The sequence below is a fragment of the Hippichthys cyanospilos genome, chromosome 10, assembly GCF_059441005.1.
Source record: "Hippichthys cyanospilos isolate Australia breed blue-spotted pipefish chromosome 10, RoL_Hcya_1.0, whole genome shotgun sequence".
NCBI lineage: Eukaryota > Metazoa > Chordata > Actinopteri > Syngnathiformes > Syngnathidae > Hippichthys > Hippichthys cyanospilos.
The window spans coordinates 15460540-15477025 of NC_142378.1; the positions used below are offsets into that span (position 1 = coordinate 15460540).

General features: G+C 37.5%; 1 protein-coding gene across 1 annotated transcript in view; it reads right to left on the minus strand.

The window, feature by feature from the left end:
- The window catches only part of LOC148417266 (ephrin type-B receptor 1-like), a 69750-nt gene that overhangs the window by 14615 nt on the left and 38649 nt on the right, over nucleotides 1-16486 (minus strand). Inside the window, exons 8-13 of the mRNA XM_088425087.1 lie at nucleotides 14815-14890; nucleotides 12858-12982; nucleotides 7586-7751; nucleotides 7200-7305; nucleotides 6034-6095; nucleotides 4877-5074 (exon numbers count right to left, since the gene is read on the minus strand). Of these exons, the coding sequence (XP_088281213.1) occupies nucleotides 4877-5074; nucleotides 6034-6095; nucleotides 7200-7305; nucleotides 7586-7751; nucleotides 12858-12982; nucleotides 14815-14890 (733 nt within the window). The remainder of the gene's footprint in view (nucleotides 1-4876; nucleotides 5075-6033; nucleotides 6096-7199; nucleotides 7306-7585; nucleotides 7752-12857; nucleotides 12983-14814; nucleotides 14891-16486) is intronic.

Genomic DNA, 16486 nt, shown 5'->3' on the forward strand with positions numbered 1-16486 from the left:
TGGTCAAAAAAAAAATGCTACTTAGTGTAAATAGATAAAATCTCAATCTCACTTCACAATAAGAGCTCCCAAGCCAGGTATATGGGTGTGTAAATAAAGGATGAGAGATGTGAACTGAACAGACTATTTCACTGTGAGCCCTGCATTTCATCTCATTGTCGATTAAAATATACAGTAACTGCTGTAAATCAGCAGAATAAAAATGTATAGAGTACAGATCGCAAGGAAGGGAAGATAAGGGGTTGAGGACAGGACATAGATGCTTCGAAGCATCTAATAAACATGAAGAGATGCGTGGTCAAAAGATAAGTTGAAACAGTTGAAGTCAAGTGGCAGATACAAAAACAGCAAAGTCTATTACAAGATATGTCTTTCAGTCAAGTGTAATAGTTATGGGAGAAGTTCTAACAGAGGAAGTGGGAGTTATGAAGGAAACTGTTATGTCGAGATAGATGAAGATAGGGACCAACCAAGGAAAACAATGTGTCAAATCACCTCAACTTATATTTTTCCTTGCTCACTCTCAAGAGTCCCACGTTGCTGTGATCTTCGGTTGAGGTAAAAAACTTTAAACCCGAGAGAAATAAAACCACAGACTAAAAGTATTGACTGCTGTTTGGTTGACCAAAGGATATCCTCTCAAGGGGTGATGTTCTAAAATTGTTTCATGGCTCAAATGTGCTCAAAAGGCCTTACAGAGAGTTAATTTTGGCCAAGGTATACACTGTAGATTTACAGAGAGAATAGGCCCTCAACTCTAGCTGGAGCCAACCTATGACAGTTTATCACTCACTTGACCTGTGATCATATGAACATGGTTATGCAAAATCAAATACAAATATCAGTTATAACAATAAAAGTTATTCTTGAGACTATTTTATTAGTTCTGCTTGCAAATGCATTCATAGCATTTAAAAAGAACCAAATTTACATTTCAACAGATGCCAATGGACTGTTCAACACACTAGTGTGGAATCTAATAACGAATGATAAATATGTGGTTTTATCTAGCCCTGTATTTGTCAAAACAGTTTGCCCCAAATCATCCCGGTTCTTTAAATGGGAGGCACCATTTTAGGAATGGATAAGACATCGAGTCGTTGCCTAGGCCATTCATTGCACCCACCACTTGACATGCTAGATCTTTGCTGTCTTTGCTAAAATGGAGTACAGTGATCTCTCGCTACTTTGCGCCTCCCCTATCACGCCCTCAATGCCTCACGGATTTCTTTTTATTTACAAAAAAAAAAAAAGCCTCGTTGCGGACTGATGCGCTGTGAAGGTTTTATGCATGCCAGAAAGGTGAGGTAACTATAAATGCACTTGCCACAGGCACTCCTCAAATGTCGAACTACTGCAGTACACATATTTGCTTGAATCTTAAATTATTAAACCTTAACTATAATGTTATCCAGTCCCATCTGTTTGGTTGTAGCGTCACGAACACCGGCCGTTATATTAGCAGCGCCCGGAAGTCCAATTTAAGTGAAGCCTGTAGCTGACCAAACAGGATAGCAATCAGAGTTTACACTCGATATTCCAATTTAATCCGGATGTGTTATCTTCTAATTTACTCCAAAAGAAATCTAGGTAAGAGTTTTATAATGCTTCAGTGAAACCTCTTTCCTCCTCTTCCTTGCATCTATCTAACAGCGTGTGTTTCATGAAGTAGACCAGCACTCCTCTCGTGGTCTACCTAACAAATGGGAGCTGGGGGGGAGTACATTACAACACATGCCCTCATTGGTCAATGGCCATGCCGGGTGCCAATCACGTGTCTTGTAGGACTGCACATCTCCTTTCTGAAACTCCCACACGCTTCGGGGTGACGCTACTTTTCGTTTTTTCACTTATCGTGTGGGTGTTAGCCGGGAAAAACGAGGGATTACTGTATTCTGACAAAAGTCAAGAAGGAATAGGGCAAGATGAATATTTATTTGAACCACATTATACATAATGTGCTAATTAGGTCCCAACTGCTGGAAATTTGATTTGCATATGTTTATATATACTTTAAACATACGTGTGTAATTTTATAATCAGTATGTAGCTTGAGGCAAAACCAAGTAAACGGGCATGAAGTGTAACAAGTAGGACCTTTCTGCAGTGGGGGGATCATGGGCCTGGAAACAGTGTCTAAATAACTGGCTGTGATATGTCCAATAGAACCAAAGCATCTCTGAAGCACAGAGGTTTGTTTGGAGCATAATGATTTAGTGATTTAGAGCTCACAGCTAAACTAATATTTCTTAATTGTAAACCAAGGTTTAATATATATTGCATGATTTATTTGCTGACAAACATGTTTCTTAAATGGACAGTTTTGTGATGTTACTCCTAACATGGCCAACAAAACACAAACAGCCTGAATAAGAGTGCTGCTTTGCCAAATAAGTCGAGTGAAGCCTTCTGAAGGCAAACTAAAACTCAGCGAATTAATGTGATATGCCACAATTAATTTAACACCAACAAAATATGAGATTGACTAGAAAACAATTCATGTTAGGGTGCTCATGGTTTGTCACTCTCCATTGGTTTCGCTGTCTGCCAGCGATCTTATGGTACTTAGGCTCAGTCTGTTCCCTTGGTTTCAGGGTATTGACATAATTAATGTGTCCAAGAAAATTACAATTTAGTGAATCTTTTATGTTTTATTGGCATTTGGATTTTCCTTTTCCTTCGGGAATTTGTGAACAATGAATAGACGTTTACAACTGCAATTACTCTTTCTGTCTTTGGATGAAAATGCTGGAGCTTGACGATGATATTGTTTATACCCCCTTTAAATTCTGTTAGTCAAACATAAACAGAGTGCATCTGCTGTTTTGTCACTTAAAGCCTTTAAAACAAGACCTGCAAGCTTTAAGGTTGACAGTTAGGCATACATTTTTTGTCGGACACAAAATTTCACTAGCTGCCTGTTTATATGGTAGCCATTTTTTTGAGGTTGCTTGACACATATGTGCAGATGTGCTATTTGTAAGATGATGATTTTTAAGGTATGTATAATGCTTGTGCAGTGTATAAAAGTCAGCAATAACAGGTTTTGACAGCATGATACCCTTGTGCAAAAATAATGGCTTTAAAAAAAAAAAAAAAAAAATCCCCAGTCGTTCCCAGGCCAACCGAGAGACATGGACTCTCCAACGTGTCCTGTATCATCCCTGGGAACTCCCCCCGGTGGGACAAGCCAGAACACCTCACCCAGTAGGCCTGATATAAAATAAGTATCAATATAGATCATAGCAAAACCTTAAAAAATTGACTGAGTGAAAATAAACCATCACTCCAACTACTATATGCTATGTTATAGTAGTGTTTTGTTCATGTGTTTGAGATATGTCTTGTGTCTGTCCTCGTCAGTCTGATTGTGTCCACCTGTCTGTGTTTTAACCTGCTTTTCTTGTGTTGGCTAATCGGCTGGAAAATGCATCAAAGAAGGGAAATAGACTTAAAGAGTGTTTAGCATTAGAAATCAACATTTAAATGTTTAAAATCTCCAAAAGGTTCAACCCCATGGTACCGCCCCGTTAAAACAGACAATTTGGAAGGGGAAAGAACTACCGTAATCTGTTTGGCAGATTTAGGCAGTTTTAAATAACCGTGGCTTTTAAAGTCATGGATGCCAATCCAGTTACCTGATCATGCCTCGTTGTGTAATATGCAATGTTTTTAGATCCATGCTCCTCCAGCTGTGCACCATAATGCTTTATTTATTTATATTACCTTTCCTTATATTGGTAAGACTTTCTCTGTTTTTGCTCTGAAGTTTCACTCTGCACCCATGACAGCTAAAATGCAAAATACTATTTTGTGCAGCACGTCAAACACAATTTTACGTTGATATAGCTGCATCGACGCAACTTATTATCCTTTGGTGGAGGTTTCAGCATAAATGAAAGCAAATCTTGCTCAACTTCAAAGCGCACAAAATAATTGGAACGCCGTGTTCCTGCCTCATGCTCACTGACATGTAAAATTGGTTTATTTAGTCCACTGTTATCTGCTGTTTCATGTGACAGGCTGTCTCTTGGAAGTAGCAACAAGCATTGCCAATGTGTTTTTTGAAAAAATTGGTAAGAATATAAAGTACAGCGAAAATGCTGATTATTTCTGACTCATGACAAGTAAGTAATACAAATCACACAGTCTGGTCTTTTACATGGTCACACGAGTGTGATGTACAAATACAAAGAGTGTTTAACTGTTGTTAAAGTCATAAAAAATAAAAACGCCTCTACCGTTGGACTAAATGTTTAGTATTAAGAATATACAAAGGAGTTAGCAACTAATGACTACATTTAGCAGGCAAGACCGCTTAAGTTCACCCTCACACGCTTTGGAAACTAATACTTAATTACTGACTGTCAACACTGGCTCAACCGTATCGTCATCTGGGAGTAATGGGGAGTTGAAGTTTGGTAAAGCTCATTCCATTGTGCTTTTGTAAATTATACTGTTCTGTATATCCTGTACATTGCACAATTCTAATTAAGTTGGGTGTTGTTCAAAATGTGAATACAGCGAAAAAGGTATGAAGTTTCATACTCTTGTCGTGCCACCCTCCCTAAAATATATACAGTATATGAAATGCCATCAGTCTACAGTTTACTATTTATTCATCAATCTCCTTGAACTAGAAAATAGCCCGAAAACAAATCTGATGCTCAACGTTTTTTTGTTTGTTAACAGTTCAACCTTGGTGGAAGTCTGCGACATTGTAGTTAAGTATATATAATATGTTCTGTAAAATCACATAAACTTAGAACTATGGTTACTATAGGCAACTATAGTACTACAAGTAAGTAATAAAAGCTTGTATGCTAGAAATTAGAGGCTCAATAAACATTGAATCCAGGTATGTAAAAATTCTTACCGGAGCCAATGACTTCTTCTATCTTGACACACGAGGGATCAATTTCCTTGGCGAATTCTCTGACAGCCTCATTAGGGTCTTCGTAGGTGAAAGGGTCAATGTATATCTTGACCCCCTGTGAACTGTGACCATCGGACAGGGTGGGAAAAGTCACTGTGGGGGTAGGACCACTAAACATGTCGGTTCTGAGTGTCACCTCTGATAAAAGGGAAAAAACACAGATTTATTTTTAGGAAACAGACTACACATGTAGGCAAAATTGTACCTTTATGATAAATAAAAATGAATTTCAGTAAAGTACACCATGCTCCAAATGATTATGCAGATGTTTTTCATATATGTTTATAAGTAGTAGTATATGCCTGTGATTCTCAACATTTTTTAAAATGTACTTCCTGTGAAGTATTTTCTTAAGCTAAGTAAAATTGCCACTGATAAAAATGCCCATCCATATCAAACTTAGCAAAAAAAAGGCATACAAAGTAATCACTAGAACCCAATTTAGCAATAAGGGTTAGGGATTCATATCCAGTTAAATTGCTCTTAATCTGGAAAAAAATGTATTATAGAATAAAATGAATGTATTAAACAGACATCCCAATGAGAAGAATATTTTGTGTCAAAATTAAAACGTTTTTTACAGTGCACAGCTTTATATTATTATGCACAGTGGTGCTTCAAGACATTTTATAGTTTGAAAACAATAAAAATGGGCATTTGTAAACACTGCCGCCTAGGTTGGGCATCGTTGTTTATATGGTATAGGACAATTCACACACAAGGTAACTGAAGTTGCTTCTCACAACTGATAGCACAAAATTGAAAGGTAAAAACTCATTCAGTGGCTTTGATGAGTATAGATGTCAAAGATCCCGTTTTACCGGGTTCTACTGACAAGCTAAAGTAGCCAAAGATGGAGCAAAGCGAATAAAATCACCTTAGGAATATTGCACAAATAATTCACATGGCAATATTTAACCATGGCTTTAATGGGAGTCTGCTTTCATATGGTTCACTTATTCTGTTGCTAGTTAAAACTTCTAATGTAAAAAAAAAAAAACAATATCATAGGCTTGCTGGTTTATATATTGCCCCGATCATACTGCTTATATATTTTATGAAACTGTGACTAATATCAAGCATGCAGTCTACAGTACCTCCCCCTGCATTGTACTGCTGCAGCTTGTCCCCATACACACTTGCTTTCAACTGCCTTCTCCTGCAGGAAATAACAAAAACAAAATTAAAAACAAACATGATGCAAGGCAAGAAAGCAGTTCAGACAGAAAGTCAAGATAGACAGAAAAATGAACAGCCAAATTAACTTGATGAATTCATCATTTTCAAAATTCATTACAGTATTTGAAAATTTGCTAACTCAGAAAATAGATGCTTGGCAAAAGTGGCACAATGCTGGTGGTATGGATTACAAGACATGTTTGTATACTTACTAAGTACATATGTCACTTGGTCCCAGCCATTTTCCGACATTCCTTTACCCTCAGGCTTATAAATAAAAAAAATTAATACCTAGGGTTGAATGCCTACACTTATGAACGATATGTAAAAATACAACTTTGCGATTGAATGACTTAATTGTGACATTTAAAGGGACACTGTGTGAGATTTAGACTGTTTTTCATTAAAAATGAATAAATTAAATTATCATACATTTCAAAAACTTGCAAATAAATGTGTTCTTAACGACCAACAGTACAGCATGTTTTAAATATAATCGTACATCTAGTTATCATTAAATTATACTACGTGGTGGGGTGGCACTTCTCCAGCCGCTGCCATGTTTGTTATACCTACAGCAAATGGTAAATGCAGCACCTCCAGCTGCCCGTAATGAAAAACGGTCTAAATCTTACACACTCTCCCTTTAAGCAATGCATGTACACATTTTGAATGCTATGTTTATGTTAAAACTGATTTCAAATCAGTATCATCATAATTGGACAAACATGTTGCGCATGAATTACTTCTGCATACATTTTTGATACATGTTTGATTGTTATTTCATCTAAAGTGGACTAAAAACTAAATTATCCAGAAAAAATGGTGAAAATCTAGATTATATTGTTTGACGATATGTCCCAGCCCCAAATGATGTTGACACAATATTGCATATTTTATTTTTCTATGCAAAAAATATCTACAGAAAAGTGTTTTTGTTTTGTTGTCTTCTATGTCAATCATGGTTTTTGACTCTCACCTGAGGGGAAAGCTAAGAAATCAAACTGTATTTCTTTATTGTTGCAACATGATAACCGACAGGGAATACTTGTGTGTAAAAGCTCATTTTTGCTGGTTGCATCACCTGGTACAAATGATGGCGATAGCTACGAGAGAAACAATACAAACTCCGCCCACTAAGGAGCCTGCAATCAAGGAGAGCTGCTGTCCAAGCTCTGACTTGAACTCGTCTGCAAAAAAAACATAGACAGATTTTTCATTAAATTGCACTGCAGATGAATTGTTGAAACACTTAAAAATAATACTTTTCCGTGCCTGACTAACTCAAGCGTGAAGATCACATTAAACTAATTATGCTTCGAAAGCCCACACACGTTAAGTAGATTGAAATTGCATTTGCAGACAGATTTCCAATCGAGCTAAACCTCTCATATCACTTGATTGTGCATGCGGCCCCCACTCCTCCGCACACACCTCCACACCACTCCAGCAGCACAACCACACACTTACCGTCGGTGAATGTGTGAAAGAGCATCTCTTTGCTGTAGGCTCCGTAACCAGCAACGGTGCGGGCCCTCACCTGAACCACGTAGCCCGTGCCTGGCCTCAGCCCCTCCAGAATCACACTGGGGGTCTCGCTCTGAACTACTGAACTGTTCCACTCTGACGGTTGAGACTGTGGGGACGGGGCAGAGAGATAACATGTGAGAGAAAGAATACTGACCCTCGGCTGAACTTTCCGCGTTCTCAATAAACTATGATGACCTTCATCTAGTGCGCTTTGTTGAATTATGCTTCAGCTTTGTCCTGGTGTGGAACATATCTCCAAAGAGCAGAGTCTGTGTGACAAATTTTGCAAATGGTAGTCGTGAATGTGAGGCACACACCAACCCGGCTTGCCTGCACACCAGACAGCTGCTGCTGATAACTTGGATTCAAATGACAATCCCCCCTCTTTGCACACAGACTTTTCACTTCATCCTTTGGAATCCTTTTTATATTACATTAATTTATTCAAATTGCTCTGTATCTACATCCATTCACTTAGATGAGCAACGCACCTACCTGATTTGCATGTATTATACACACACACAGACACACACATACATACATACATACATATATATATATATATATATATATATATATATATATATATATATATATATATATATATATATAAAAACATATAAACTGTATGTGTGTATGTCGGGGATATTAGTTTTGAACTATAAGTTATGAAATCTCAGAAACGTCTTTTTTAGATTTACACAGCCTCAGTGAGTAATATTTAAGGAGTGCTCAATTAAAAAAAAAAAACGCTATAAATATGAATAACTTGGGCAAACAAAATTCATATTGCGATCTCGGTTTGTGTCTTGTGTGCAACCGAGCGAGTTTCTCGTTTGTATGCCAATTGCAAATAAAAATTGAAAAACGAAAAAAAGGTTTGTTTGACAAATATGAATAAAAGGAGGAGGAGGAAGAAAAAAGGTCAGGGTAGGTGAGGGGCTGGATTCCGCTCCACGCCAATGGAGCAAACGATTGGTTTGGGAGTTAACCCTCGTGTGCCTGTATCGCTGTCCTGCATTCTACTTGACTGTTAAGAGTGCATTTGTGTTTGCGTTTAGAAAAACTGTGGAACGTGTTGACTTTTCACAATAAAATCTGTAGTGTGCAGCGCTTGCGTCAGCCATGATTCAATGTCAACTTGCCCACCTTCGATGGACTGCCTACCTCTAGCTGTGGCTTCCTTATTCATGTTTGAGGAAAAAAGTATGGTCTCTCATTTGCATGTGCCACACATCAAAACTTTCAGTTTTTTTTTTTTGTTTTTAACCTGGCAATTGGAAGTGGAAAAAGAATGAGCTGAGTACCGATACCAAAGATCAGAATCGGACCAATATCTGACCTTATTTCAAGGCATCGGCCCTTGGTAGCTGATACTAGAGTCGGCTGCACTCTTGAAGGAGTTTAAAAACACAAAGTAGAAATAATGAATCACCCAAAAAAACCAAAAAAACATTTAATGAATTTATAAGAAAAATGTCATTGGTCTTTTTTTAAATTTACGTCATTTTTTCTGAATTGTTAGTTGTATCGGTACTTGATATGATTGTATATGTACTCAATATGATAGAGGTGCCTACGTACTCAAGATTTGGGGACGTCTGAAAAAAGTTTTATCGAACAATTCTAAACGATACATAACGTGCATGCTGTCACATCCCGTGACCCTAATGTCTTGTCCTGTCTGCAGAAATTGGGGCGGAGCCACCGGCCGCACAACTTCTGCCCATTGTCATCAGGGGACTATTTAGGTGTGGCCAAAGCAGGCCGACATTGCTGGATTATTGCCTTTTGCACATCCAGCGCCTATGCCTGTTCCAAGTCCCTTAATTCCTAGTTTCTCTTTTTTTATGTATTTTAGTTTCTACTTTGCCTGTTATTGTTCCGCAGTCTGCGTTTGTGAATTTAGTCTGTACTTTGAGTTTAATGGCGACGTCCTCCTGCCAATTCTGACAACATATGTTTTACAACATATGTACAGTACTTTAGTTTCTACTTTGCCTGTTATTGTTCCGCAGTCTGCGTTTGAGAATTTAGTCTGTACTTTGAGTTTAATGGCGACGTCCTCCTGCCAATTCTGACCTTGATCACGGTCAGTTACATGCACTTTTGTCATGTCTCTTTAATTTGTACTTTGAATGCCGTTTTTGTTCCTGAGATATACTTTTGCCTTCTTGTTTGTTCATAAACGTTTTTATAACTTTAACTCTGTCTTCAGTGTGTCACAGGGTTCCCTTTCTGTTTTTTCCGATCACATTCGTGACACACGCTTATCCAGAAGCTGCAATATCAAGCTGAGTTTAAAGTGTAAATTCTGGTTACACAAAGTGCAGTACCATAACGTAAATAAATTAGTTACAGTCAAGAAATTTAACAACTTAGAAATTAAGTTAAATGATTTCGTTTTTATCATTTTTGACTTACTATCAACAATTCTTTTTCACCTTGTCATCTTTCATTGACATTGTTCATCAGTCTACTATTAAAAATTCCAATTTGAGCACAAAGGTTCACTCACCTTTAAATTCTATAAATATTCCTGTGCCTTTCTTTTGCTTTTCCACATTACACCTTTTGTAATTAATACATAATTCCATAGATAAACGTTTATCTGAAAAACCTCAGTTTTCATTACCCTACCTCTGTTTGATAACATATCAGAACTATCGGCTTTATCTAATTAACCTCGGGCAAGTTAGTTCCACCCCAACTAATCCATCCTGGTTAAAAAGGGGGGATAGAGACGGTGTGTATCACTACAGTATGAAAACTGGGGGTTGGACATCATGGTGGAAGGATGATGGGGGCTTGGAAGATGATGGTAGGCAGTTTTCAGGAAGGAAAATGAGAAAAGGAACAAAAGTAGGGTTAAGGGTGTGGAATGAGCTACTGTTTCTTACACTTTGCATAAGACGCACGGCCAATACCAATCGATATCACATTGATAGTGAGACAAAACAAATGAATATTTTGATTATATACTTCAGCTACATGTTCATTCTGAAACTAATCAAGAATTATAAAATTGGAGAAGTGACTACTGAAATTGGGTCTTATCGTGAGGCGTATGTGTGTGTGTGTGCGTGTGTTTTTGAGTAGGTGTGTGTGGGTGGTTGGGAGCCTTTTTGCCTGCCATAGAGTGGAGGTTATGCTGGCCCCCATCTGGGAAGGTCTGGTGGCCAGAGATAAGCAAGAAGAGAAAAATCCTACCACCCTGTGCCATATTAAATTTGTGGAATTCTAACCTCATTATCTTCAAGAGTGAAGGCAATGGATGAGGAAGTCAGGATAAGTTGACCAGGTGGAAAGAGATGACCGTATAAGAAAAGTGGGAAAAAAATAGCTTCAATATGCTTCTTGTCGGTAATTTGCTGTAATCATGATTTAAAGAAAAAAAATGAAATGACAAAATTTAATCTTTATAATAAATGTATTTTGCCCTCTCAAGTAAACTCCTAAATGTCGACTTCATTTTGTCCGATTGTTTCATTAGGAGATATGTTTTTCAGGAGAACTTTCCCTTTCATTGCTCTCACTTTCCTTTGTGCTCTGTTTGCTTTCAAATTAGTAAGGTAGCGCATATGTCTGAAAGAAATAGTCTAATTCTTGGCTAGGGCATTTCTATATGGTGTTGGCATTAAAGATGCACCAAAAGGAAAGATCTTGGTTGGAGCTGCAAACCGGAAAATGATCATTTTTGATCAAAGTTTCAAGTTGCATGGCCTTCTTGACATCCTCTGCATTACTGGGCTCAAGACCAAATCGGTGAGCTTTCTTATAACAAGATCAGATAGGAGCAACTCTAGCTGAGTGAACGTGTTTGAAACTCAACAATGAAGCACAATCATGCATATTTTCCTCTTTTTGCAGCATTTCCTAATCATAGTCAAACTGCATTATGTTGTGCTAGAAATTTTCAGTCAGCAAACCAGTGGAGCACCACTATTTGGTTGTACATCTCATTGTGTTCATTCTTGTATGCAGATTGAGTTACTGTGATTCCAATAAACGTTCATGGTGACGCTAATGCTTCTATGTGCCATTCATTTAGGTTTTGCTTAAAGTATGACTACTCATGCTTCCCCTTCCACAGATGGAATCATGTTGGGTCCACATTTTTTTTGTTTGTTTGTTTGGTGCAATGGTTGGACCTACCGTGCCATAGACAATATATTCATTTTATTTGCTTTATCAGAATAATAATCATAACAGAATTACTTAGCAGTAGAGGAGGGGCAAGAGGGAAGGGACACATTTCTCCCAACAAAAGCAAAAGTGTACCAAACCGAACTGAAAACCGTGACTCAAAACCAAAACTCAATCGGAACCATTACACCCTCCGCATAGTTTGGTTCATTTAATCTCAAAAGTGAAAAATGAACAATTTAAAAATTCTAATATTTTATAATTATAAAGAAATGCATTGTAGAAGTACTTTGAAAATATATCATTTTATTAAATGTGAATGTATTGCGTTAGGTACTGTTGTGAAAATTGAACTTTTGACGTTATTTTACTTATTCATTTATGACTAGATGCAGATGTTGGTGTTGTATTGCTGCAGAATTGGCCGCTTTTGGCCCAATTACATAAATGTCAATAAGAACAAAATGTGAAATGTGATTCCAAACAGACCAAGTGCTTTAAGTGGACTAGAATACCAACTACAAGTATGAACATGTTTTGAAGTGCCTGATCCAAATGATAACGTTAAAAAGTTTACAGAGAACAGGATTTCAGACCTCATCAAAATCCAGTATGCATGCACAATATTTTGTATATATTTTGTTTTAGCTCCATAATCCTTCATTAAATTGAGTAATTGAGAAGCTGATCATCTGCATGAAAATGCTTTTCTTTTTTGTCTCTTGATTAAATTCAAATCCAACTAGAGACCCAAGAGAAGCCAAAATGATATTGCTCCATCAATTGAAAAAGCACTACGTTTAAACAAAAACGTAATGAATACAGAACTTAACGCAAATTTTGACAGGCACTATGATTGCCCAAGGGTTTGTCAAAGGTTTTGCAACAAGCACAGTACCACCAGCTCATTAAGATGCGCCAACAGTGTCACCACTGTGGCGCCGACAGTCTTGATAATTGATGTGGCTGTGTTTAATTCGTCCATTTTATTAACTGTAATGGACTGCTGGCAGTGAACAGTACGGGGAAAAAAGCACACAAACACACATTAATCATCCAAATATACCTGATCATAGTATCGTATCTCATAGTCGAGGATTATTCCGTTGGGATATTCAGGGGGCGGCCATGACAATGAGAAACTGCGGCTCGTAGAGCTCACTTGGTGCATTATGGGTACCACTGAAGGAGCTGTTCAAAATGCACACACAGGTGCACACAGTTAGTATTTTATCATACAAAATTATGCAAACATACAATAATGCAATGCCGTGAATTGGGTTATTTGCAACCAAAGAAACATTACCCCAACAAGTGTGCTTGACCCAAGTGAGATAGCAAGATGAATGTCTTTTTTATGGATTTTACTCATCATTTTTAAGAGGGTTGGCCATAGTACTTTGGTTTTGCTGATGGATTTTATTTTATGTTGGGTTTCATCTCATTATGACATTACTTTGACAGCTGAATGGATGAGCTCCAGTGGGCTTGATAATATACAGCATTAAGAAAATACTAACTAGGGGTGTAAATCTTTGACTGCCTCCCAATTCGATTTGATTATGATTTTTGGGTCTTTGATGGATGGATGTGTGGATGGATGGATTTGACTGACAATAATCTGTGTTTCAATCTATTGATCAACAAAAAATTGTCATGATCTACTCCAGTCTGCTTTGGAAGACAATATGACAAATGGAGACATTCAAGTTTTGGATTGGATGGAAGGGGCCTATTTCACAAAAAACAGCGTGTGGACCATAACTCTATTCTTTATTTTGATCAATAACATCAGCCGCTAGAATGGAAGGTGCTTGCTATTTGATTAGGTATTGAAAACCTGCGGTTAGCTTTAACAGTGGAGACAGATTTGTATTTGACTACTGCAAAGCTAGCCTGTAGCAACCACCAATGTGAAGGCCAATTTCAAAATATAAGCGTATTTTGCCATTACATTGACATCCATGTATTATTTGGTGTGTTCATTTTGAAGATGGCCTTGGGCACATGCAGTTGTGTGTAACATGATTTTGTTGGCTCTTTTGTGACAGTACGTATTTTCTTCCATTATTTATACACATTTTGGGACATGTCATATTGATTCTGAATCAAAGTAAGTGTGACTCTTGATTCTTTAGTGAATTGATTTTTTGGCACACCTCTAATACTAACCATTGCAACCATTCGTAATTTGTTCCCTAGTATAATGGGGCTCATTACTATTACCATTATATGATAGTAGACCATAGTATAGTTATATCACCTAACGTTTTTCGCAAAAAACTTTCATCTACAATCTTATCATCGAATCACGATTGCCTTTTTAAAACAGGTTTACATTTGACATTTTTGATCAATCCCACTTCTGTGGGTTGCATCACTTTCAAATACTTCTGAGCACAAAACTTGTCTAGGGTTTTAGAAGCGCCGTCCTTGTAGTGGTTAAAGAAAGTGATAAAACGTTCATAGGATGATGGAGGTTTAGATCTGGTAGTAGATTTTAGATCTGCTCAGAAGGTCTTGAGGAAGATAATGTATTACTTATTGAGAAAGAATGTGTCTAATATACTGGAAATGAGGTAAATAAAGTGTCTTCCATCAGAAAAGAAACATTTCAATTTGAATGAGGGTGGGTACTTCAATTGAGTCTGTCTATAATGTATTGATGGACCCATAACTGGGCTGACTTTATAGTCGGTGAGAAATGCGATGAATCTGGAAGGAGGGCAGGGCAAGTGGTTGAAGGCAAGGAAGAAAATAAGAGGAATGCAGAGGCAAAAAGGACAGTATGATGAAAGCTGCAGAAAGAACACAGGGGAAAGGGGGTCTAAAAAGGAAGACAGAGGGATCGAGATGACAAGCTGAGAACATGTTTTATGAATTAAAAGGCTGCAGCTCAATTTCCTTTATCCCCCTAGCCATCCCTTGCTCACATAATCCACATTGCCCCAGGGTACGATTACACACACCCCACAGATGGCGGCGTACACATGCGTTTGCTCACACAATGCTTTTGCACTCACCCGCTTGATTAGTTGTAATATTGATTGACACCTGCTGGGCGGGATAAGGACTCTTGTTGGAAACGCCGTTGACTGCCTGAAGAATAGCAATATAATCAGCATCTTACTTTAAATACATATAAACGAGGGCTTAGCCAGTTTAATGCAGGGTGAGAGCGTCTCAATATTTACCCCAGTGCTATGGCGGGAGGGGGGCACATAGGGCCACACCAATTACCAGGGCAATGACCCATCCCTGACACGAGCTGACATTTAACCTTTTAACATATTTAACATAAAAATGTTCAGTTTTATGAGACTATGTTTCCAGTAATTGTAGATTTCTGGTTTGCAGTATTGTTGAACTGCACTGCATGCTGCGATGAGGGGTCAATTGCTACATTGGGCAAAATATTAAGAACTTCTATCATTATGATGCGCCAGTCCTTAACCAGCACATAGAACTACAGTACTACAAACAAATTTTGTTAAATAAGCAGTCCAGAAACTGTTTTAATCAAAACAAGACTATAATTATTTGTTTGTTTAGATATCTTGATCTGAATGTCATCATAATATGCATGTCTCCCAAAAGGTGAGTTTGAGAAAATATGCTTTCATTTTTTTGCTGACAATCCCTAATATGCGGGCTGATATAGCCTTTATTGGCTGAGATAGTAAGTGGACAGTTCCTTCCAAAACTGCTGGGAATGCAATGTTCAGCTGACTCATTTTAAAATGAACCTTGTAAATATTTGCTTGAATTCAACATGTCTTAAAAACTGGACAATATTTTCTCTCCTGCCTGCTGCGCCTAAAAAGAATTACTCTTGAAAAACATCCCAGTCGAATTAATTTCAGTGAGCATCAAAAGATTAACTATGCAATGTTTTGCCATTTCTTTTGGCGTGTTGTTACGGTGATCTGATGGTGTCAAGATATTTATGCGGACTCTAAGCAAAAAAACAAAAAATCACTGAAGATGTCCAAGTGTTCAGTGTCATGCCAGATGGAGATGATGACTAGAAGTCTGCATGTGGATGTTTGTTAGACTGGCTGGTTGTGTGAAGACATTTTATTGATTTTGCTTTGTTTTGTGGCTTCCTTTTGTTACATTGCTGTTGCTTTGAGCAAATTATATACCTGCATATGGGATTGTTTTTTCTTTCTTTTTTTTTCTTTTTTTAAGTACACAGAGAACCTCTCTGACAGATGCAGTGCATTTGAATTACATCTATTATATGTGATATTTGACAAGAATAAACACAGTGAAAATGCAGATTGCTATGTTGGCTTTTTACAATTAAAATCGCAGTGTGTGCAGATGAAAGTTCTTTACATTAAATAGGTGAATAAATATATTTATACATGTGAAAATTCCATCAAGAAGTGAGGTGGTCTGTCAGAGCAACAGTTCTTACCCTTCATTAATCATTATTAAAATTAAGTTAGTATTATCAGTGATGGTGAAATATTATTTAAACCATTGCCTGTACAGTCAAAGGTGTTACTAAGGCTGTCACAGTTTGTACAGTGAAACAACTTACTTACAATAAACTGTGTCTCTTTGGAAAATTTGCTTTTAAGAACTGATTAAATCGATCATCATCCTCTAATGGGTTGTGGTTGCGCTCTGTCACTCTCTTATAATTAACATGCATCTTTTTTCCACCACCCCAAAAAAGCAAATTTT